Raw genomic sequence first — 25,515 nt, 5'->3', positions numbered from 1 at the left:
TTCCTTAAAAAGTGAACCAATATTGATCCATATTGAATCCAAAAAAACTAAATTACAGCTGATCTGCTAAAAAGGCTGTCTACAACTCCAAAATACTGAAGTGCACCAAGTGCACCAATATTAAGCATTTTATACCCAATTAGAACCAAACACAGCAAATTACAACTAATTCGGTTGAAAAACTTCTCAAAAATGTCCATAATACCGAATATTTGAGGGCACCGTTATACGGGGACAATCTCAAATATTGCGATCTCTATCGTGATTTCAACACACAGAATTTAATTCTGACCAAGAACATATATTTTTTATGGAATCTACGGTGAATATTTTGTTGTGTTGCTAACGGAATGGCTAATTTTATATACACTTCACTTCATGTTGGAGGTTATAAAAAAAAAAACCGACACTGGCTGGCTTGTGGTCACGAGAAAATAATTAATTTGTTCCAAACTATGCACATCGTAATACTTCTTCCAATCTAAAACAAATTTCGAAGATAGGGAAAATGCGTTCATTCCATTTGGTACCTCCGCCTTTTTCAAAGCGTTTTCTAACCCAATAGGCTGTAATTTGGCTTTCCGATATTTTGAAGGTTTTTCTAAAACTATTTCGATATAGGTTCATGTTTTTAACCGAATGTCCCCAACGAAAAGGCTGTTATTGGCAGTAATTCCGGGTTCTTGCAGAGTTACAAAAACTACAGGAGTTTTTCGATGTAATTTTTTTTCCGGTGAAAATAAATACGAGATTTTTCTACAGATATATTTTAAAATGCATAAAACATAATAAATACTGCCCACGATGTAAAAATACAAAATTCGGCTTTGCTGTCCCCAAAGTAGCGTTATATAGGGACTATCCTAAAAAGTGTTCATATATCGATTTTTTTGGCAAAGAGATTTGCTTTGTCGGGGAGATTTGCAATAAAACGTGGCAAAAATTCCAAAATACGGAATATTTGTGGGACCGTTATATAAGGGCTATACCAAATCTTGGACCGATATATTCCATTTTCAATACCAAACATCCTATGAGTAGTACAAATGTAAATATTACGAGCTCTATCGTGATTTCAACAGACAGAGAGACAGGTGAATGACAATTAGGTGGAGTGTATGAAAAGTTGCGGACCTTTATTTAGAGACTTCATAAATCTTTTTTTGTATTCTGATCAATAATACCCTTTATGGGATATCCGGCAAATATTTAGAGATGCTGCAAACCGAATACAAATGTTTAAATACACCCCACCCTCACTAATGAATTGGAACAGGTCATGACATAGAATGGTTTTTGCGTTTGTCCTACTAAAATCCTTATGCGCCCAAAATCTTCAGTCTGTAAAGACTCTGCTTGTTTTTTATAAGATTTCAGCCCTAGGTGTTTTCTATATAAAACAAGTGTTAGCTCTGATGATCTGAGATTTATTTTCCATTGAAAATCGTAAATACTGATCTGAGAATTTGTTTCTTTTTACCTGAATAGTAGTAGCAAAAATAATAATGTGAATTTTTTTAATTATTTATTTTTTCAGGATCCTGCAACCTGCTGTAAAGATGGTGGTCGAGATGATGTTACAGAAAAATGTGCCCTTCGTATGGGCATTACTGGTCAGCCGTCGGATCCACAGCCAAGTGTTGCAACAGCTACAGTAAGTTTGTAAACAAACCGAAAAATAATGACCCTAATCGAAATCTTCCAATTTTCCCATTTACAGTGTTTAGCCCAGTGTATTCTAACTGAATCGAAATATATGACAAAAGCTGATAGTATCGATCTAAATGCCATACGTACAGATTTACAAATGAAATTCTCAAATGATTCCGAATATGCTAATGTAATGTTGGAAGCGTTCCGCAAATGTCAGCCCAATACGGAGAGAAAATTGCAGGCATTTAAACAACTGCCAATGGGTCGTAGTATTCTGCAAAGGGGTTGCAGTCCATTTGCTGGAATGCTGTTGGGTTGCACGTATATGGAATACTTTAAAAATTGTCCAGCTAACCGTTGGACAGAGAGTGCCGAATGTTCACTGGCCAAACAATTTGTGACGCAGTGTTCGTTAGGTGCCTAAGCGAGGAGAGAGTTTCAAAAGAAAAAAGGGAAAGAGATTTGATTACATTACAAAAGATTTTTTTAATAAAAAACTGCATTTATAAAAAAACATCATATTAAAATATAAGCGTTTTTAAAAATCTGTCATTGTTTTGGTTGGTGGCTTGGGAAAATCTTCAGGTAAGGCTATGTCTGTGGAGAACTCACAACGATGTTTTCTTAGAAATTCCAAAGCAGTACATTCCAATTGATTTGTTATACCCAAATCTTGACAAATGCTGCGCATAATTTTGTGGCGCGTCGTACGATCGGTGTTTTGCTGTGAGGTGAAGGAATACAAATTAAAAATTTTGTTACTAGATATTTTGTTAGGTTTCGCTTACCATTTTCATAACCTGCTCAGCAGTGGGTGATATCAATAGTTTATTTATCATTTGCAATTCTTCGAAGTGATCATTCATAATCAATTCCACCCAGGGTTCTTGAAAGAAATCCAGAAAACTTTCAATGTCTTTCAAATACCAACGTGAGCGTAAATTATTGAGGAGTAATTCGTGTCGTCCACAAAAGAATTTCAAGAAATCGTAGTCCTTGTTCTGGAAAGGGAAATTATGGATTGTGTATGTTAAATATCCTGATTTTTGTATCAAAAACTAAAAGTCAGGATCCAAATAATTTTACTAGTATTAGGTTGGGGGAAACAGAAAACCCTTATTATTATATGAACTACAAGACATTATTTAACATGCTTCGGAATGTCCGATTTGGGCCAAATATGAACCGTTTTGTTGTATGATTTATTGCCATTTTAAAGGTAACTTCATAATGCCTCCCTCACAGAAGTCCTGCTCACTATTTGTAAAAAAACTCTAGTAGTCGATTTTCACAATCCTTCCTAGATACCAATTTTTTATCATTAACGAAATTTTGCAATGCTAGAAAAAGATGATAATCACTTGGTGCCAAGTATATTAATTTTGTCATTCCGCTTGTAACTCATCGAAATAATCATTTCCGACCCTATAATGTATATATTCTTGATCAGCGTAAAATTCGAAGACGATCTAAGCATGTCCATCTGTTGTAATCACTCTAGCGTCTAAAAGAGTTGAGACAGATTGCCAAAATTTTGCACAGAGTCGTCTTTTGCCTGCAGGCAGGTCAAGTTCGAAGATGGGATATATCGGTCCATGTTTAGGCATAGCTCCCATATAAGGGTACCCCCCAAATTTCGGTATTTTGAGGTCTTGAGCGCGTTTTTCAACCGGATTCGCTGAAATTTGGTACATTGAGTTGCTATTGGGCACCCAATTTTTCCATAAAAAATTATACATATAGGTCCATTTTTTCTGGGAGCCTCCATATAACGATACCCTCTAATTTTCAGTATTTTGGGGGTTTTGGTCGTAGTTTTCAATCTAATTGCCTGTAATTTAGTACTTTGAGTTCTTATTGGGTAGGAAATCTCTCCACTAAAAATTATAAATATATGTCCATTTTTTCTGGTGGCCCACATATAAGGGTACCCCCCAAAATGTCGGTATTTTGGGGTTCTTGAGCGCGTTTTTGATCCGAATTCGGTAAAAGTTGGTACATTTGGTTCTTATTGGGTGCCAAATATATCCACCAAAAATTATAAATATAGATCTAATTTTTCTGGTATCCCCCATATAAGGGTACCCCCAATTTTCGCTATATTCAGGTCCTTAGCACGTTTTTCAACCGAAGTCGCTGAAATTTGGTATTTTGTAGTCGTATATGGTAACAAATTTCCCAACAAAAAATATTAATATGCACCCCCATTTTGGGGTAGTCCCCATATAACCCCATTTTTACACCCTTCACCACACTGTGGTACAGGGTATTATGTCTTTGTGCATATGTTTGTAACAGGCAAAAGGAAACGAGATAGGCACATAGTTCTTGAGTTTGAGAATATGCATAGAATCACTTTCTGAGTCGATGTACGCATGTCCGTCTGTTCGTCCATGTATTTTTGTGAACAAAGTACAGGTCGCATTTATGATTCGATTTGGATGAAATTTGGCATAGGTCGGTTATTTGGCCCAAGGACGAACCCTATTGAAATTGGGAAAAATCGGTTCAGATTTAGATATAGCTCCCATATATATTTTCGTCCGATTTAAGGTAAATGGTGCACCAAAGTCCCTATATATCATTCGATTTGCACGAAATTTGGCACAGCGTAATGAATTAGGCCTGGAATGATGTGTGTTATGTTTCCTGAAAATCGGTTCAGATTTAGATATAGCTCCCATATATATTTTCGTCCGATTTAAGGTAAATGGTGCACCAAAAACCCTATATATCTTTCAGGTCTAGAATGGTGTGTGTTAAGTTTCCTGAAAATCGGTTGAGATTTAGATATAGCTCCCATATATATTTTCGTCCGATTTAAGGTAAATGGTGCACCAAAGTCCCTATATATGAGTCGATTTGCACGAAATTTGGCACAGAGTAATGAATTAGGTATAGAGTGATGTGTGTTAAGTTTCCTGAAAATCGGTTCCGATTTAAATATAGCTCACATATATATTTTCGTCCGATTTAAGGTAAATGGTGCACCAAAGTCCCTATATATCTTTCGATTTGCATGAAATTTAGCACAGCGTAATGAATTAGGCTTTTAATGATGTGTGTTAAGTTTCCTGAAAATCGGTTCAGATTTAGATATAGCTCCCATATATATTTTCGTCCGATTTAAGGTAAATGGTGCACCAAAGTCCCTATATATCATTCGATTTGCACGAAATTTGGCACAGCGTAATGAATTAGGCCTGTAATGATGTGTGTTAAGTTTCCTGGAAATCGGTACAGATTAAGATATAGCTCCCATATATAGTTTCGCCCGATTTTTGGTAAATGGTGCACCAAAGTCCCTGCAAATCTTTCGATGTGCACGAATTTTGGCATAGAGTACTACATTAAGTCTAGAATAATGTGTGCAAAATTTCGTGGAAATCGGTTCAGATTTAGATATAGCTCCCATATATATTTTCGTCCGATTATATGTAAATAGTGCACCAAAGTCCCCATATATCTTTCGATTTTGGGATAGCGTACTGAATTGAGTCTAGAATGATGTGTGCAAAGTTTCGTGAAAATCGGTTCAGATTTACCTACACCTCTATATATATTTCCGTCCGATTTTAAGTAAATGGTGCACTAATGATCCAAAGCTAATCGGACTAACACAACGTACTGAAGTTAATATAAATTAATCTCTGATTAGTTTCCTCGAAATCGGTTTAGATATAAATATAGCATAGCTTACATATATAATTTCGACTTTAAGATACATATGCTAAATATACCCAATGTGGTGAAGGGTATCACATAGTCGGCCCAGTCCGACTTTACTACTTTCCTTATTGGGTTTTTCTGGGTAGAGAGATATTTAAAGGTACACATGTGAAAACCTAAAACAACATACCTATATGGTATTCGGGAACCACCATATATCCATAATAGCAGATGAAAAGAAGAGCCAAGGCAAACACGTGTAGTTTTAAAACAGCTAATGTCAGGACGGTGCGAACGCTTATATTCCTATTGTGTACGATACCTAACTCATGTCCGACATGTGTATTAAGACCACCCGAGAATTTACACATGTTCAAATGTCCTGTCTCCAACTTCTCTATGGATGCAGTCAACACAAGTTGCAACCTTTTTGATTTTGGAAACAGAGGAGTCGGAACTGGACTTTATGTAATTTGTATGACTTTTTATTCTACTAAGTTCAAGTACCGTATCGAGAACGCGAATAATTTTACATCGTAAATTGACTTAAAATACCGAAAAGTAGTTCTATGCTCAACTACATACCGCGAATTTCTAAACTTATCGATTGATCACGAATCTGCATTTTCTCCAAAATTCCTTACCTTTTTCGTAACAATGACAATTTCCTCGACCATGCCATGTTCGTTGAGACGAACACGACTAAAATCTCCATTCGAATAGGTTATCAACGGAAATCCATATTCATTATCCAAATGATTGGCTAAATAACGTTTGGGTGTGGTGATTTTAAAGAAATAAAACTCCATCGGTAGTTGGGCTTGAAAGAGATAGGGTTTGGAAAATTTCTCTTCCTTAGCGTTGGCATCATTTGCTTGGAGTCCCAAAGCGACAATTATCTGAAGGAAACAAAATTTTCGTTGTTTAGGATTTAAAATTAATGTCAAACCAAACCTTTTCAGCTGCCTCCTGTGGACAAACAAAACGATACTGATGATTCGGTTCATTGCGTTGCTTGACAAAATTACCAATGGCATAGACACATCGATCGGATGTTTGGTAATTTTCATTTATTAAAATATGCTGACCTTCGGTATCCAATTCAGCTTCTTCAAGAACTGAAGAATATGACTCGTAAGGATCATTTGTTTCCAGAAATTTATAAATTTTTAATACAGAATTGTATAGTTCTTTCATATTACGACATACTTACCCTCCTGCATCTCATCGGATAGGTATTTCTCCCAATAGCTCGCAAAGAAATCACAATTCAGTAATAATTTCTGTTCTCCCAAATAGCTGCGGAACATGACGGCCTTAATAATTTTGCCATCTCCCGCGTATTGAATCTCCTCAATATTCATGCGTTCATAAATCGTCACACCCAAATCTTCAATCATTTCTCGAAGTATCGCCTCAATTCGAACATCAATACTCGAATCATTCAGCATTAGACCCATTTGTAAATTGGCCATCTCATGGGGCATTACAAGGCAAATCGATTTCCCCGGCACCGCATGCCCAATTAAGAAATTAATAAATTCAAAGGCTCTGATATGGAGACCATAGACCACAATGCGACATTGACTTCGGGATACATCACGTTGAAAAAATCTCAACTGATGATAGAAAAGTAATTTATCAAATCTGCTATTGATTTCAATATAATTTGATGGCAACTCTTCCGAGGTGATCATTCCAGAGGGTAACCCATATTCGGTGTGACACATTAGTAACAATGTTTCATAGTAAATTTCACATTCCGATTCCAATTTGACAAGGTGATTATCTCTAGAGGAAGAATATTTTTGAATAAGCACACATCTTCGGAAGGTATTTGGAACATACGTATCAATTGCCTTGACTTTACCGCTCACAAACCTCACCCAATTCCTTAGATCCATACGTTCCGTAACATCGCGAACAAATGCATCACAGTTGCGATAATTTACCCAACAATCGGCATCGTTTTCACAGCTACTGCATCGGAAAGAGTTTTCATATTCTGCCTCCATAACACCAGGATCGCAGATCACGGTTATGCGTACATGGGGTAAACAGTTGCAGTTATCGGAAATATTTCTATGCAAAAGGGAATGGGATTATTAGAATAGAAAAACAGGACCAAAACAGGACCATTAGAAAAACTTCAATTCAGCCCGGCTGAATTAGGTTTCCATTAGGAAAACGTCAATTCAGCATGGCTGAATATAGTTCCTCTTAAGAAAACTTCAATTCAGCCTCACTGAATTAGGTTTCCAATAGGGAAACTTCAATTCAGCCTCGCTGTATTAGGTTTCCATTAGGAAAACTTCAATTCAGCCTGGCTGAATAAGGTTTCTATTAGGCATGCTTCAATTCAGCGTGGCTGAATAAGGTTTCCATTAGGAAAACTTCAATTCAGCCTGGCTGAATAAGGTTTCCATTAGGAAAACTTAAATTCAGCCTGGCTGAATAAGGTTTCCATTAGGAAAACTTCTATTCAGCCTGGCTGAATAAGGTTTCCATTCGGAAAACTTCAATTCAGCTTTCTTTAATAAAGTTTCGATTAGAAAAACTTCTATTCAGCCTGGCTAAATAAGGTTTCCCTTAGGAAAAGAGCTTTTCGGCCTGGCTGAATAAGTTTTCCATTAGGAAAACTTCAATTCAGCCTGGCTGAATAAGGTTTCCATTAGGAAAACTTCAATTCAGCTTTGTTTAATAAGATTTCGATTAGAAAAACTTCTATTCAGCCTGGCTAAATAAGGTTTCCCTTAGGAAAAGAGCTTTTCGGCCTGGCTGAATAAGGTTTCCATTACAAAACTTCAATTCATCCTGGCTGAATAAGTTTTCTATTAGGAAAACTTCAATTCAGCCTGGCTGAATAAGTTTTCTATTAGGAAAACTTCAATTCAGCCTGGCTGAATAAGTTTTCTTTTAGGAAAACTTCAATTCAGCCTGGCTGAATAAGTTTTCTATTAGGAAAACTTCAATTCAGGCCAGCTGAATTAAGTCAATTCATTAAATTTAATTTATTAACTTACTTCATTCCCTGCCAACTGAAAATCATTAATCTTAAAAAGGCCTTGCAAATATCGGTAAACCCCAAAATCACAATATTCATGGTGTGGCCAAAATACGCCGAATGGGATAGATTGTTTTGATATGCTGCAAAGTGGTCTTGGGCATAATCAATGGGATGTATATCAAAATCCGGCATTGAGAACTTTGTCTGAGAAGATGGCAGTTCTGCCTCCTGTTGTGGTCTTTCAAACCATAATTTTTTGTTGCGTCGAGGTTCCAATGGTTGCATGTTCTTCAACAGATCATTTGAGAGGCAATGGTAGAGCTGGGAATATTATAAGTTTACCATGTTATGTGGTGATACTAATTCGTATAAATAATCCGCCTACCGTGGGACGAAAATGATAAAAGTGCCAACAATTCGACTGGCGTGCCAGTTCACGAAACACCACATCAGCTTGAAAATGAAACAGGGGATGTAATTTCAAGATCATAATTTCGGCCATATTACGTGTTGGTTCTTCGGCGAGTTTGGGCAGCAGGAAATGTTTTTCCAAATTGGCATTCGAATTAAAGGATCTTGAGAAACCAACCAGGGGGTATATAAAATGATTCCATGGCAATAAATTGAATTCTCTCTCACCTCAATATAACAAATCCCGTTGTAACATTTTCCGTTTTCGCCTGGGTAGAATCTCCACACTTGATAATAAAACCTTGATATTTACTAAAAGGATCCGAAAAGATATTCTCCAAAATTGCCAGAACAATACGTAAATCATATTGCAATTGATCCTCATCATCAGCAATAATGGATAGGTGGGAAGTATCTGTGGCAGCTATGCTAAATAACATTCGTGAAGCTATGGTAGAGCGTCGTGTTTGCTGGGTGCTTCTCGGCATGGCCATAATGGTGGGTACTTCATCACTTAGCAGCCGTTTGATATCTTCAACATCACCGGGTTCTACACGATATAGCGTGATGTCGCCATAAATGGCACTTCGATGTGTAATGAAGAGATGTTCATCGATTTTACAACCTGGTCTTGGGGTAACAGGCTATGGATTTTGGAAAATTGTTAAAAAATATATTTAAGATCGGAATGTGGGATACTTGCGGACTTACAATAAAATATTTCAACATTTCAAATAACATCGGCGTCATCGGCTGGGCAACCGATATTGAAAGCAGACAATAGTTGCGCTGAGGAAATGCAGCAAACCCGGTAAGTAAATAACGAAATAATCTACGATGATCATGTGGTTGCATCAAACCAAATAAATGTATGACAAACACATTTGATTGTGCATCCAAAGCAGCATTGGGATTTTCAGTTGAAATATTGTATAGAATATTTTTACGTCGTTTACGCAATTTCACATAGAAGTCATAACTTTTGAGTTCTGTAACAGCAAGATTTTTTTTAGAAAAATATTAGAAGAAATTCTAATTAAGCCAAGCTGAATTGAAGTTTTCCTAATGGAAACTCTATTCAGCCAGGCTGAATTGAAGTTTTCCTAAGGGAAACATAATTCAGCCCGGCTGAATTGAGGTTTTCCTAAGGGAAACACAATTCAGCCAGGCTGAATTGAAGTTTTCCTAAGGGAAACATAATTCAGCCCGGCTGAATTGAGGTTTTCCTAAGGGAAACACAATTCAGCCAGGCTGAATTGAAGTTTTCCTAATAGGAACCTAATTCAGCCAAGCTGAATTGAAGTTTTTCTAAGGGAAACATAATTCACCCTGGCTGAATTGAAGTTTTCCTAAGGGAAACATAATTCAGCCTGGCTGAATTGGAGATGTCCTAATGGGAACCTAATTCAGCCAAGCTGAATTGAAGTTTTTCTAAGAAAAAACAGATCCATTCTTCATCTGGAAAAAACTTCTTCAAATTTGGGTTGGAATAATCATCATTTAAATTTTTAAATATCTCATCGATTTCTCGGGAAACATAATTCAGCCACACTGAAATGAATGGCATTGAAGTTTTCCTAAGGGAAACCTAATTCAACCAGGCTGAATTGAAGTTTTTCATAATGAAAACCTTACTCAGCCAGGCTGAATTGAAGTTTTCCTAGTGGAAACCATATTCCGCCAAGCTGAATTGAATTTTTCCCAATAGAAACCTAATTCAGCTAAGCCTAACTTCTTCTATAAATTTTCAAATAAATACTTTCAACAAATTTCATCAATTTCTCAAAACATTCCAGTTGTCTTTCGTCACTAACATTGGATTCATCAGAAGAATTCCTGGAAGAAAAACAGTTCCATTCTTCATCTGAAAAAAAAACTATCAAAATACCTTCTTCAAATTTGGCTTACCTCTGTAAATCTTCATCATCCGATGGAGGGTTGGAATAATCATCATTTAAATTTTTAAATATCTCATCGATTTCTCGATGAATAAAAAGTTTATTTATGGGCTGTCGGCGAATTGAGCTGTTATAGGTATGAATTTTATAAAAGTTGCACGATATTCGGATCAAAATGTATTCGTACGTACTTTACAATAATTTGCTTCTCCTTGAATAGTTCTTTTGGATTGAATTTAATCAGATTCCCAAATGCATCAAGATCATAATTTTGCAAGAGGTGCAAGATATCCACATGACCATTTAACCAAATGAAACCAGCCGTAATGAGGGAAATCTATGAGGAATAGGGTGTAGGGGAATAGAATGAAATTATTACAAAATTGAGGCCATAGAATTTCATAGACCCATAGAATTTCATAACAATAATAGGATATATAACTTCTAGAAGAAGTCAGAAGGTCACTTTTTTCTGTAAAAGATACGAATATATTTTGATATGTCAGTCCTTAAAGACTCTTCTTCCAGTAATATCTTATTTATAGAGGATCCTGATTGGATAGGAATGACTACTTTGGAAAATATCCTGCAGCCTTTTTTGTTTACTCAGAAGATCTTTCCCACTATGGAAACCCCGAAGGTTTTGCATAGAAGACCTAGTAACGAGGATATAACGTATTCTGGTCTAGATAACACTCAGTCTTGCCTGACGCCATCTGACATATCCATGGGAAAATTTAACATTTTTAGCAGAACTGTTCTCAATTCATTTTGACGTATCAACATGTGTTGTGTTGTTTACAGTGACATGTAAATGACAGTTGTGTCAATGCAATGCCACAGAACTGACAATGCAAGGTTGTCATGTGGCATTCCGTGAGATAGAGGCATCATTGGGTATTTCTTATATCTGCATATATTCTATATTGCTGAACCCCTAGCCTTAAAATCAGATAATTTTCTCGTTGGGCTCCGAACAATTTTATAATCGCTGAAAACAATGAAACAAGGTGTTGGGTCGACTCTACTTTTCTCTGCTCAATTCTCTTTTAACTGATACGATCATGGTGCTTCAAACGAGGTTTATATGATTGTCGCAGATGGCGAATCATGGACCGCGTGAGTCTTCGTAGACCAGCCAAATAAAGTGAAAGTTGTTTCTGGAAGGAAATTGTCGTCTTCGAAGGGCGATCTGATATTTTGTATAGGAGGAGGAGGATTATTTCAATACAAGACCGGGTGGTCTTCTGTCATTGAAGACTTGAATGTTTTCTACCACATAAGACTCGAAGGTCTTTTTTCTACAGAATACTGGGGGGTCTTCTTCCATAGAAATCCTGAAGCCCATTTTCAATAGAATAGTAAAACTTCGTCTCCCATAGACGACCAGACCACTGTGGAAATTCCAAAACATTATGATAGAGGGGCTAACTATTAAAGGCACGTGTATCGGCATTTTACAGTTTACGGAAGTAACCTAAATAGGGTGGGGACAATATTTCCAATTTCCAAGACATTTGAAAATATTTGGATTAAGTTTTCTCGAAATCCTTCATATTAGGTATACGTATGGTGTCTTTTTCAATATTACAGATATAAACTTCAGGAATATTTTTGTCTAATACGTTAACACTCAGTTGACTCTCTGAAGGGGTCATTTCGTTCCCTTTCTCCAGAAATGATTGAAAACTTATTTAAAATGGAGTGATATTCTACAAAAATGATAGCCATAAAGTTTAAGTCTCAGAATGGAAGAAAACTCGAAACTAAACGTAAAAATGTGAAAATTAATTTTAGGGTTAAGATAAATTAAAAAGATAAAACCAGTAAGGAAAGTAGTAAAGTCGGATGGGGCCGACTTTATGATACCCTTCACCATTGATACGTTTCGTGTTAACCGGTGCGACGTTTAACTTAACTCCAACGAACATACAAATGGGAGCTATATCTAAATATGAAACGATTTCAACAAAACTATACGTTAATCGTACAACCTTTGGGTCTTTAGTGTACACTTAAAACATAAAATATATAAAATCTAAGGAAAATATATATGGGCGCTACATCTAAATCTGAACCAATTTTCACGAAACTTAGCACATATCACTCAAGACTTAATTTCGTACGCTGTGCCAAATTTCGTACAAATCGAAAGATATATAAGGACTTTGGTACACCATTTACAGAAAATCGGACGAAACTATATATGGGAGATATATCTAAATCTGAACCGATTTTCACGAAACTTAGCACACATCATTCCAGGCTTAATCGATTACGCTATGCCAAATTTCGTGCAAATCGAAGGATATATGGGGACTTTGGTGCACCATTTACATAAAATCGGACGAAACTATATATGGGAGCTATATCTAAATCAGAACCGATTTTCACGAAACTTAGCGCACATGACTGCAGACTTAATTTCGTACGCTGTGCCAAATTTCGTGCAAATCGAAAGATATATAGGGATTTTGGTGTCCCATTTACCTTAAATCGGAGGAAACTATATATGGGAGCTATATCTAAATCTGAACCGATTTTCTCGAAACTTAGCACACATCATTCTGGAACAAATTCAGTACTTTATGCCAAATTTTGTGCAAATCGAAAAATATATTAGGACTTTGGTACACCATTTGCATCAAATCGAACGAAACTATATATGGGAGCTGTATCTAAATCTGAACCGATTTTTCCCAATTTCAATAGCGTTCGTCCTTGGGCCAAATAAGGGATCTATGCCAACTTTCATCCCAATCGGATCATAAATGCGACCTGTACTTTGTTTACAATTTAGCATTAACAGACGGACGGACATGCATAAATCGACTCCGAAAGTGATTCAATGCATATTCTCAAAAGGAACCATGTGTCTACCTCGTTTGCTTTTGCCTGTTATAAACATATGCACAAAGACATAATACCCTGTACCACAGCGTGGTGAAGGGTATAAATATTAAGATAACATAAAAAAATATTCTCCATCTAATTTTAGTAAAAGTCACTGAACAAAAGAAATCAGTATATATAATATATATACCGAATATGTAGACCTCAATTTAAGATACGGTTAGGTTTATTTTTTTTAGAATTTCTCTATAATAATTTTTTGTGTTGCACAGTGTTACCAAGGATGGTCGGATTTGATTGTTTGTTCTATAGAAGTAAATGATCTCCATTTTTAGAATGGCAGAAGGTCTTCAATTATAGAAGAGTTCGGTATCAATTCCGATGGAACTAAGGTTTCAAGAACCAACTGACCTTCTTCAATAGAGTAACAGAAGGTCTTATTTCAGAGACAAGCAGTGATTTTTTAAAAAGTAGATCGGAAGGCATTGTTCTGTAGACGAGAAACTGTACATAAACTGTAAATATAATGAAAGTCTGTTGGTTGCCTCCTGGCATGTTGACCAAATCAGGGCCTCTTCTTCTGCCATAGGAGACAACAGGTTCTTCTTCAAAAAATACCATCATAATTCTTTTATTTATTATAAGAAAACTTCTGTTTATATAAGAATAAAAGGGATTCTCTCATAGAGGATAGAATGATTACTTTCAGGTTTCTTCTATAGAAGCTCAATAGATTTTCTTCTAGAGACGATCAGAGAGGTTTTTTATTGCAAAGAAGAAATTCGGAAAATTCTCATTCACAGAAGTAAAAAGTATATATATATATATATATATATCCTCTATTAAAAATTACAGTCTTGGTAAAGAAGTCAAGGAGAACATTTTTTGTAGAAGGCCAGTAAGCCATATATAGGCTGCTGATGTGTTATCTATAGAAAACATGGAGGTCTTCTCGTTAATGCAAGCCCAGAGGTTGTTTTTATTCCACAAAGAAAAAAAATTTTCTCTTTGAAGGACTTAAAGGTCTCCATGTAAATCAGAAAGGTTTTTTTCATAGAAAACCATAAAGTCTACTGTTGACTGGCCATAATAATAATAACAGAAGGGATTCTCTCATAGAGGATCGGAAGGTATTCTTCCATAGCCATCTTTAGGATCTTCATTTATAGAGGTCCCAAAAGTATTTTTCCCTAGAAGATCTGAAGTGTTTGCTCCAGAGCGTCATCTAACAAAGAAAATGAGTGGGTCATCTTCCTTAGAACAGTAGAATGATTTCCTTCATAGGGGGCAGAAGGGGCTCAATGGAACTTTTTCTAGAGACCATCAGTCATGCTTCTTACATGGATAAAATAAAGCCTTTCATCGACAAAAGACCAGACGATATTTTAACATAATGAACCAAAAAGGTAATCTTCCAAAGAAGATCAGACGGTTTTCTTACATAAACTTCAGGGAGTCTTCCATAAAAGACCAGAAAGTTCTCGTCGGTAGAAATTCATATTGGAAAGAAGAAACGATGTTTTTTTAGAAGTCCGGAAGATTTTCATTTACAGAAGTAGAATATCTATTTTATAAAAGATTTGAATGTCCTGCTATAGAAGACCTGTGGAAGTTTTTTGTAGAATGTCAGTAGGTCAGATGTAGCTTGCTGATATGCTATCTATAGAAAACAAAGAGGTCTTCTCGATTATATAAGTCAAGAAAGTCTTTCTTCGTATAGGACTGAAAGGTCTGTATCCATAGTAGTTCAAAATTTTTTCTTTCATATAAGTCGATAAAGTCTACTTTTGAATGACTTAAATTTCTTGGATATCGTTTCTTACCTCCGTTATCACTAGCACACTATTTGTAGATTCCGATAACAATTCTTCGGCTATATAATATTCACCTAATTGTTGTTTGACATCGGGACGATCTCGATCTACCAAATCAACAATGTCATCATTGTCTTCAGGTCTGCAGAGAAAGAAACAAAATTTGTAACAAAAATATAATTTAAACCCACCAAAAAAAAAAAAATGCTGCATACAAAGCACGACGATAGCGCATTTTGGGTATAACATCATCACGACGGATTACATAGATCCGTTGGGTATTTGGACACGTGATGGCACTGAAACATTTGGGATAATACACGAGGGAGAATGATTGCAGGCAATAATAATCTGGGCGATCTGAAAAGTCAAAAGTGTTACGATTTCATCTTTTGAAAATTTATTAACCAACCTTTATCATATTTATAGCGATACTCGGGACTTTCAATCGCCAAAATATAACGAATTTTATTTTCACGTTGAAATATTTCACACAAAACATATTGCAGCAACTGTGGATTATAGTCCTTGTGATAAATGAAACAATTGAAGAAAAATGTATTTCCTTGACTTAGCGGCAGTTGGCAACAATAATGATGTCCGAGCCAATTTTCCCAACAATCGCCCGGTAGTGCTGGTATGCTGGGAGCATTGTTCACCTCGGCATATCCAATGAGAAGTTTATCTGCCAGTTCATTATTAACTTCAACGAGAAAACGATGGGTAGCATAGGTTTTGAAGAATTCGATGGCTGTTCGTATTTTTCTTTTCGGCGTTCCAAGGTAACGAACTTTACCGCAGTTTAGAAGTTTTATGATTTTTTCAAAATCATTGGCGCTCGCATCAGATATGTAAAAAGATTGTGCCATGGAGACGGGTTTTCAAAAACAATAATGATATTTGTGAAATTATTGGAGAATACAAAATTTTGAAAAATGCCAAATACGTTAGATGATTTTTAAGGCCTGATTTACACTAGGCAATTTTACTTGAAATATAAAAGAAGGGAAAACCAGAAGGTCTTCTTCCGTAGAAAATCAGAAGTTCTTCTTCCATAGAACCAGAAGGTCTTCTTCCATAGAAGACCAGAAGGTCTTCTTCCATAGAAGAGCAGAAGGTCTTCTTCCATAGAAGAGCAGAAGGTCTTTATCCTTAGAACACCAGAATGTCTTCTTCCATAGAAGACCAGAAGGTCTTCTTCCATAGAAGACCAGAAGGTCTTCTTCCATAGAAGACCAGAAGGTCTTCTTCCATAGAAGACCAGAAGGTATTCTTCCATAGAAGACCAGAAGGTATTCTTCCATAGAGGACCAGATTGTCCAAATATTTTATTTCCATGAAATACTATAAAGTCCACCCCACCAGAAGGTCTTCAATAGAAGGCTAGAAGTTCATGTTCCATAAAAGACGCGAAGATAGGCTAGAAAGTCTAAGAGCAGAAGCTCTTCTGCCTTATAGGTACAGTAAGTATTATGCTATAGCAGACTAGAAGGGTTTCTTAGAGAATGATATAGGTCTTAATTTTTGGTTGGTCACATTTTTATTTAATTTCATTTATTTTATTTACAAATTGAATAATGCATTTATGTTATTGACCTATATTCTTATAAAACTTTTGTGTGTAATTCCATAATTTTTAAATGAGTTTGCTAACTTCCATTTCCGTTGATTCATTTTTATTTTCACAACAAATATTTGAATTAATTTTCACCGGAAATGTATTGCTTATTTACAAAATTGTTGATGTATTATATTATGCGAGGCAAAATGGACAATAGGTGTGTTTTATGTGAAACACTCAAAGGCATTTCATGTTTTTGAATATATTCTTCTTAAGATCCAAAAATCCTATAGCTGGGATTTTGAAGGTGTCTTTCCAAGGTCCAAAAGTTTTATTGAAGTATTTATAGGTTTTTATACCCTCCACCATGTATGGAGGGTATATTAATTTTGTTTTTCCGTTTGTAACTCATCGAAATAGTCATTTCCGACCCTATATATATTCTTGATCAGCGTAAAATTCTAGATATAGATATAGCCATGTCCGTCTGTCTGTTGTAATCGCTTTAGCGTCTAAACTAATTTATTTGGTCGCCAAAACTTTGCATAGAGTCGTCTTTTGTCTGCAGGTTGGTCAAGTTCGAAGATGGGCTTTATCGGTCCACGTTTAGGCATAGCTCCCATGTAAGAGTACCCCCAAATTGTCGGTATTTTGGGGTTCTTGAGCGCGTTCTCCACAAAAAAAAATTATAAATATAGGTACACTTTTTCTGGTAGCCCCCATATAACGGTACATCCTAATTTTCAGTATTTTGGGCGTCTTGATCGTATTTTACCGCCGAATTAGCTGTAATTTAATATTTTGAGTTCTTAATAAGTACCAAATCTCTCCACAAAAAAATTATGAATATAAGTCCATTTTTTTGGATAGCCCCCATATAAGGGTACATCTAATTTTCGGTATTTTTGGGTTCTTGAGCGCGTTTTTCAACCGAATTTGCTGCAGTTTGGTATTTTGTAGTCGTATAGGGTAACAAATCTCTCTACCAAAAGTTATTAATATTTGCCCCCCTTTTTGGGGTAGTCCCCATATAACCCCCTTTTTATACCCTTCACCACTCTGTTGTACAGGGTATTATATCTTTGTGCATATGTTTGTAACAGGCAAAAATATTCGACATAGATCCATGGTTCCTTTTGAGAATATGCATAGAATCACTTTCTGAGTCGATTTATGCATGTCCGTCCGTCCATGTCTTTTTGTGAACAAAGTACAGGTCGCATTTATAAACCGATTTGGATGAAATTTGGCAAAGGTCACTTACATGGCCCAAGGACGAACCCTATTGAAATTGGGAAAAATTGGTACAGCGTACCGAATTAGGTCTAGAATGATGTGTTTTGAGTTTCCTGAAAATTGGTCCAGATTTAGATATAGCTGCCATATATATTTTCGCCCGATTTAACGTAAATGGAGCACCAAGCATCTATATATCTTTCGATTTCCACGAAATTTGGCACAGCGTAATGAATTAGTTATGGAATGATGTATGATAAGTTTCCTGAAAATCGGTCCAGATTTAGATAAGTCGCATATATATATATTTATATATATTCGTCCGATTTTATTTAAATGGTGTACCAAAGTCCCTATATATCTTTCGATTTGCACGAAATTTGGCATAGCGTAATGAATTAGGTCTGGGATGATATGTGTTAAGTTTCCTGAAAATCGGTTCAGATTAAGATATAACTCCGATTTCGTCCGATTAATGTAAATGATCCACCAAAGTCCCTATATATCTTTCGATTTGCACGAAATTTGGCACAGCGTAATGAATTAGATCTAGAATGATGTGTTAAGTTTCCTGAAAATCGGTTCAGATTTAGATATAGCTCCCATATATATTTCCGTCCGATTTAAGGCAAATGGTGAACCAAAGACCCTATATATCTTTCGATTAGCACGAAATTTGGCATAGCGTAATGAATTAGGCCTAGAATGATGTGTGTTATGTTTCCTGAAAATTGGTTCAGATTTAGATATATCTCCCATATATATCTTCGTCCGATTTAAGGTAAATGGTGAACCAATGTCCCTATATATCTTTCGATTTGCATGAAATTCGGCATAGCGTACTGAAATAAGTCTAGAATGATGTGTGCTAAGTTTCATGAAAATCGGTTCAAATTTACATGTAGCTCCCATATATATAGTTTCTCCCGATTTTAGGTGAATGGTGCACTAAAGTCCCTGGAAATATTTTCGTTTGTACGAATTTTGGCATATCGTACTGAATTAAGTCTTGAATGTTTCCCTGAAATTGGTTCAGATATAGATATATAACAAAGACGCGACGTTTGTTATGATATATATGTAGAATATACTCTAAGTGGTGAAGGGTATCATATAGTCGGCCCAGTCCGACTTTACTACTTTCCTTACTGGTTTATATTAAAATAGTTATCTGATTTGTTCCGCGTTTTGAGTTTGGTTCTAAGACTTGTAGTATGTATCGGATAGCTAGGTTGAAATTGCTATGCAAATTTATCGGATTGAATTCCATGGCCTGGCACGCATATTATTCCAGCCTTATTGCTCGTCGTATGGGGGGGATCTTTGCCAAAATTCAATTTGTTTCTTGTCCGTAGTCACTACCAGTTTAATAATATAATGCGTGCAAATTCATAAGAAAAATAGAAAGATACTTAAAAGAGAGAAAAACTAGAGGAAAATCTACTATAGTCCAGACAGAAAAGAAAGAAAAGAGGATTAATTGTCATCACAGTATGTAACAGTCATGCATAGTTGGTAGTTGCATGAGAAGCCCACCCATCCTGTTTATCAAATGATCCACCAAAAAGTAAACAAAATCAAAGACATCATGATAAACCCATTTTTTATACTCCCACTTTTCCTACCCTTCAAAATCAAACCTCAAAAAACGTTTAAGCCATATTCCAATAATTCCAATTTTTATTCATAATCAAAAATATCATTTTTTTCAGCCTATAGCTAGGTACAACAAAATCATACAATCTCAAAGAAATTCGAATTAAATTGTAATACTAAATTCAAGAATAATAATAAATCCATAATCCTAACGCATCAGAAAAATAATCACAAAAGAAAATATAAAACAAACCTAATAATTGTGAATTCTACAAAAAAAAAAAAAAATCATGAAAAAAACTTAATTTCAAAAATTTTAGGTATATAAGATCATATTTGAAATTTGAAGGGAAAATAAAAAAATTAAATAATTAAATTAAATTATATCAAAAACATAACATTATTTTTATATATCAAAATTTATCATATTTTCAATAAAAACATTCGAAGAGAAAAACAATCAAATAATCATCAAACAAAAATATTTCATATCAGTATGTAACGCAAAAGAAAAATGTATGTGTGTATGATCGTTACATTTGCTTTTTGTTTTACAGCAAATCAGCTGTTGTGTCAACGACCTGCTTTGTTACAACCGTATGTACAAACATACATACATACGAGTATGTTAACAGCAGTCGATTTGATCAAATAGTTTTTTCCGTTTTTTTTTTTTAATTTGATTCAATAATCACACCAAATATAAAAATAATTATTTAATTGCCGATGTCAACAGATATGCCAGTAAATAAATCTAATTTAATAATTTTTAATTCAAACAAAAATAAATATAAATGAAACATACAGTAGAAGCAATGCAAACAGTGCTTTCAAAACTGTAGCTCTCATTGAGATGTTAACGAAGGTAGGTTAACAGCACTTCGTCTGTTATTGTTCAGTGTAACATTGGCATATCCATTGGCAATCGTATGTACACAGGAAACAAATTAACATTGAACAAACACAAATAAAGGAATCCTTTAAAAGAATTAATACAGTAATTAATTCAATTAATTAGGTTTTTAAAATAATTTAAAATAATTTATAATTATTATTTTATAAATTATCATGAATATTCTCAATTAAATGAGTGCAATAGGCAATACCAAGAGAGATAACGGAACAGTTACTCTCACTAAAAAACCAATGATTTGTGCTTGTTCAATGCGGTACGATATAAGAGAATACGAACTTACTTGTTGATCGATTGAACTCCCACGATGAAAGGCCTTTCGAACTGGGGTAACAGCAAAGCGATCAGCAATCTCTTTATACGATATGGTTTAAGTAAATGCGTATTTCAATATTTGGTGTTACTCTTCTTCTTCTTCTAGTACTGATTATATTTTTGTTGTTATTTTTTTTTTTTTTTACAAGAAGAAGGTATAGAAAATTATGATTTTTTTTACATTACCAAGTACACACACACACTTTTGCTCTTTGGTTTTTCGTTTTGTTTCAAATTTGATTGTTTCACTTTCAATATATTTTTATCTCTCTCTCTCTCTCTCTCTTAAATTATTATAACAAAAATTATGTTAGAATTTTTCTTTTTTTTCAAAGCAATTTATGTTGGATTTTCAAGCAAATTTTAAGCAGGTTTTCTTGTTTTTTTAGTGAATACACTTTTGGATATTAAAAACTTCTTCAAGCACCATTTCATGAACTAAATCACAGAATTTCTATGCCGAACTTTACTTTCTGCGAGATGTAATCGGCAGCACTCGCTGAAACCAACGCACTCTATCAACTAAATCCAACCTCAGTCAGAATCTCAGTCTCCTCTCTGGGCAAATAAACACACTTGTAGAGTGAAGCGGAGGTCGGTATGCAAAATGCAACGGGGAAAAGGGTATTCCTAAAAACAGATTGAAATGCACAATAGAAAATCAGCGCTAAGGAAATAGGGCTTTCATATAATAAAGAAATCTCACCAATGACTATGTTAAATTCCTGATTTTATGGTATCACCAGGATATAAAAGAAAAACTGCAGACCCAGGAAATATATGGAGCTCCAATCCAACGACCAGGGGATGTTGTAAACCAATCGGAAGGTCAAAACGTTTGCACAAAAAAAACACAACGTTTGCACCAAAAATTGTTTTAAACAAAATCAATGATTTTGTTAGCTTTTTTTTTCCTCCGCCAGTTTAATAAAAAAACACTTGGGATATTAGGAGCAACCAATAGAAGTTTCTTTTCGCCAACAAGATTAAAAAAATTTAGTGTTCACTAACCAAAAGATTCTCGAAAATGACCAAGATGGCTCCTCTGCTACCTCCTTTTGTAATCTCGGTTATTACACTAAGATTATGGCTGAATATCAATACATGAAAAAAACTTCCAAAATCAAACATGGCTCATTCGAATTACCAATACTTCAACATTTCATTACAAAAAATACGCAAACGTATTGGTTAACAATAAACTAATAAATAAGTGGAAGAAGAAAAGCATAATTTCTCACCACCCTTGTAAGGGGAAATTATAGCAACCAAAGGTATATTAGGTGACTCCGAAAATGTATATGATTGAAAATACACCATTGGTATTCGAAACCATTATTTTTTTTAGACCAAATAAACCAAAAAATAATCGTTTCCATTAATAAAAAAAATAAAAAGAAAACAAAAAAAATTTTTACCCGTAGTGAGATTCGAACCTGGGTCTCACGGATGGGAACCAGAGACACTCCCACTAGGCTACCGACGAGATAGGGGCGAGGCTAGCAAAGTATCTAGCACACCCCCTCGGAAGTTACTAGCATACAATACGATATATTAAAGTGAATGAGAATGCATTTTAATGTTCTAATAATAGAACTGCATTCCTAAGTCTCTGAGAATAGGGAATTTAACATAAATAAATGCAAGTTAACATTAGCTAATGCAATGCAAATGAACAGAGGTGTCCCAACATAGAACTATGGTGTGCCAAAAAAAATAAATAAAATAAAATAGAAATGAGATTTGTTTTTTTCAAGTGTCTACATGCGCCACTACATTACCCCCCGCCAAAATCAGACTTAACGGCTAAAAAAGAAGTTAAGGATGATACCGCATGTAGATACCGGTTATTGCCTAATATCCTTTGCGTGGTAAATACCTATTAATTTGCCTTGGAGGTCTTCGAGTTCGTAATTGCAGTTACCACATTTCCGACGAACTCTGCACTTTATAAAGGTCGGTGCCAATTTCGAATTATAACCTTTTTCGAAGTTACTCTGGCTAAAGTTCCTTCTGAAAACTTCTTGTCCGACTTTATATGACACTTCTCGTGATCTAAGGTTGTATTGCTTTTCGTTGCGTTCAAATATTTTCTTCATATTTTGAATTGCTTTATTCCTAGCAATGTTAAACGAATCATCCCTGTTGAAACTGATGGATCTATCCTCTAACGCATTTAATTTCCTTAGTAAACTGTAAGTCGATCCATTAGTGACCATATGCTGACCAAATACCATAAAGTATGGGGAAGTCCCAATGGATGTATGGACTGTTGACCGTAATGCACATGCTATATGACTAAGTTTTTCGTCCCAATCTTTTTGGTCTGATCTAACATAGGCCTTAATAGCGGAAATTACGGATCTATTAACCCTTTCTGACGAATTAGCTTGCGGAGAATGAACCGCTGTATAAATATGGTTTACTTTATAACTATCCAAGAGTTCATTGAATTTCTTCCCTTTGAATTGTGTACCATTATCTGATATAATGCTCTCAGGTACCCCATATGTGTGAAATAAGTCTTCTTCTAAGTATTTTATAACAGCATCCGCTGTAAACTTTTTCACTGGACGAAGGAAACAAAACTTGGAGAAGTGGTCAAGGACAATAAATATCCCTATATTTCCGGTACGAGATCTTGGATAAGGTCCTATAAAATCGACGTACAATCTTTGGAAAAACCTATGGGTCATACCTGTATCTCCTATAGGTGGTCGCATAGTGAAATTAGGATGCTTTGTACTTTTGCACACCTCACACGAATTTATATAATTTTTAACATCAAAAACAAGATTTGGCCAAAAATAATAACGTCGTATCCGTTCCAGAGTTTTACCGATACCACAGTGAGAAGACAAAGGATCATCGTGATGTTTACGAAGGACTTCGGGAACCATGCTCGGTGGAATCCAGAGCTTCCATGCCAAATCGTCAATAAGTGGATCACCTACAGCATGATCTGTTCGTCGATATAAATAGCCGTCAATTATTTTTAGATCGGGAGTAAAATTTTTGTTACTTTCAACCCTCCTTAAAAGATCTTTATACTCCTCTGAGGAAAAATGTTCGGAATTCAAATCCACAAAAACACCTTGAGTATTCGCCACTTCAGATAACCAATGAATCTCAGAGAGATCTTCAGTGTTGGTACGCGAAAGCGCATCAGGAACTACATTCTGGGAGCCTTTCCTATGCTCTATTTTGAACCGATAACATTGAAGTTTTAATGCCCATCTAGCCAGCCTTGTGCTTAAGTCGGTTTGGGACATGAGCCATTTAAGAGAAGCATGATCGGTGATCACCGTGAACTCATGTCCCTCGACATAAGCTCTAAACTTTTTGATGCAAAGCATTGCTGCTAAGCATTCCTGTTCGGTGACGCTATAGTTACGTTGGGCTTGGTTGAGTTTCTTAGACATAAAGGCTATGGGAAACTCGTCACCCTCCGTATTCTTTTGCACCAAAACTCCTCCTATTCCTGTCTTGCTTGCATCACAGTGTATGAAAAACGGCTGTGTGAAGTCAGGACTATGCAAGACAGGGGCTGTGCTAAGAATGGATTTCAACTCTTCAAATGATTTTTGGGCCTCATTGGTCCATATAAATTTACGATTAGTTTTTAATAAGTCTGTTAAAGGGCTCGAAATAGAAGCGTAGTTCCTAATGAACTTTCGGTACCAACCTGACATACCTAAGAAACGCCTCACCTGCTTAACAGATCTCGGGGTTGGAAAATCGGTTATAGCCGAAATTTTATCCGGATCTGTACGAATGGTACCTTCCCCTACTACGTGACCCAAATAGCGAACTTCTTTCATGCAAAATTTGCTCTTTTCGACATTTATTGTCAGTCCTGCCATTCTAAGAGAATTAGCTACCTCCTTCAATACTTCCATATGTCTCTCAAAGGTTGGAGATACCACTAGTAGATCATCCAGGTAGACCAAAACCTCAGTCCTGAGAGACGCTGGTATCACTCTATCCATGAGTCGGCACATGGTTTGCGGCGCATTGCATAAGCCAAACGGCATTACTTTAAAATGATAGAGCGGTCTCCCAGGAACTGTGAAGGCAGTCTTACCTTTCGACGATTCGTCTAGTGGTATCTGCCAAAAAGCATCCTTTAAGTCGAGACTAGAAATATATTCTGCTTTGGGCAGACGACTCAAAATACCCTCTATATGCGGAAGTGGGTAGGCATCCCCTTCCGTCACGGCGTTCAACTTCCTACTATCGAGGCACAAACGATTTTTCCCTGGTTTCCTATGTAGAACAATGGGAGAGGACCAAGGACTTGCAAATTAGACTAGTTTTCCCTAGACCCTCTTTCGCGAACGAAGGAAACTTATCTATGGCGGACTGAAGTAAATATTTTTGATCTGTAGTTAGTTCTCTTTGATCCAATGGATTACTGTTAAATAAGGCTAAACTTGAAATATTGTTCAACAAGGATGTTGGAAGTAGATTGAATCGCTTCCAAAAATCTATACCCAATATTAAATTTTGAGACAAATTCGGTACTATGTAAATAGTTATTGGATGACTTTCCTCTCGAAATACAATAGTTGTCGTAAACACACCAGCTA

The 25,515-nt window shown here is 35.7% G+C and overlaps 2 protein-coding genes across 2 annotated transcripts; one reads left to right on the top strand and one right to left on the bottom strand.

Moving 5' to 3' along the window:
* Positions 1 to 1,537: 1,537 nt before the first annotated feature.
* On the top strand, positions 1,538 to 2,077 carry LOC133323825 (uncharacterized; the record flags this gene model as incomplete). Its single annotated transcript, XM_061532723.1, has 2 exons — positions 1,538 to 1,654; positions 1,721 to 2,077. Coding segments are annotated over 2 exons (474 nt in total), but the record flags the coding sequence as incomplete, so codon positions are not given.
* A 114-nt stretch (positions 2,078 to 2,191) lies between these two features.
* On the bottom strand, positions 2,192 to 24,789 carry LOC133323824 (cilia- and flagella-associated protein 61-like). Its single transcript, XM_061532722.1, has 18 exons — positions 24,621 to 24,789; positions 23,766 to 24,557; positions 15,718 to 16,008; positions 15,521 to 15,665; positions 15,315 to 15,447; positions 10,830 to 10,975; positions 10,649 to 10,765; positions 10,500 to 10,576; positions 9,452 to 9,729; positions 8,969 to 9,384; positions 8,715 to 8,904; positions 8,346 to 8,650; positions 7,171 to 7,404; positions 6,536 to 7,113; positions 6,277 to 6,440; positions 5,967 to 6,221; positions 2,442 to 2,654; positions 2,192 to 2,377 (listed from the first exon to the last, which is right to left on the bottom strand). The coding sequence occupies exons 1-18, from the start codon at positions 24,787 to 24,789 to the stop codon at positions 2,192 to 2,194; spliced, it is 4,689 nt and encodes a 1,562-aa protein (XP_061388706.1).
* Positions 24,790 to 25,515: the final 726 nt, after the last annotated feature.

This window comes from Musca vetustissima, unplaced genomic scaffold, assembly GCF_032173495.1.
Source record: "Musca vetustissima isolate MV318-11 ecotype Yass unplaced genomic scaffold, APGP_CSIRO_Mvet_v1 utg4626, whole genome shotgun sequence".
Lineage (NCBI taxonomy): Eukaryota > Metazoa > Arthropoda > Insecta > Diptera > Muscidae > Musca > Musca vetustissima.
This window is presented reverse-complemented; position numbering and strand designations above follow the sequence as displayed.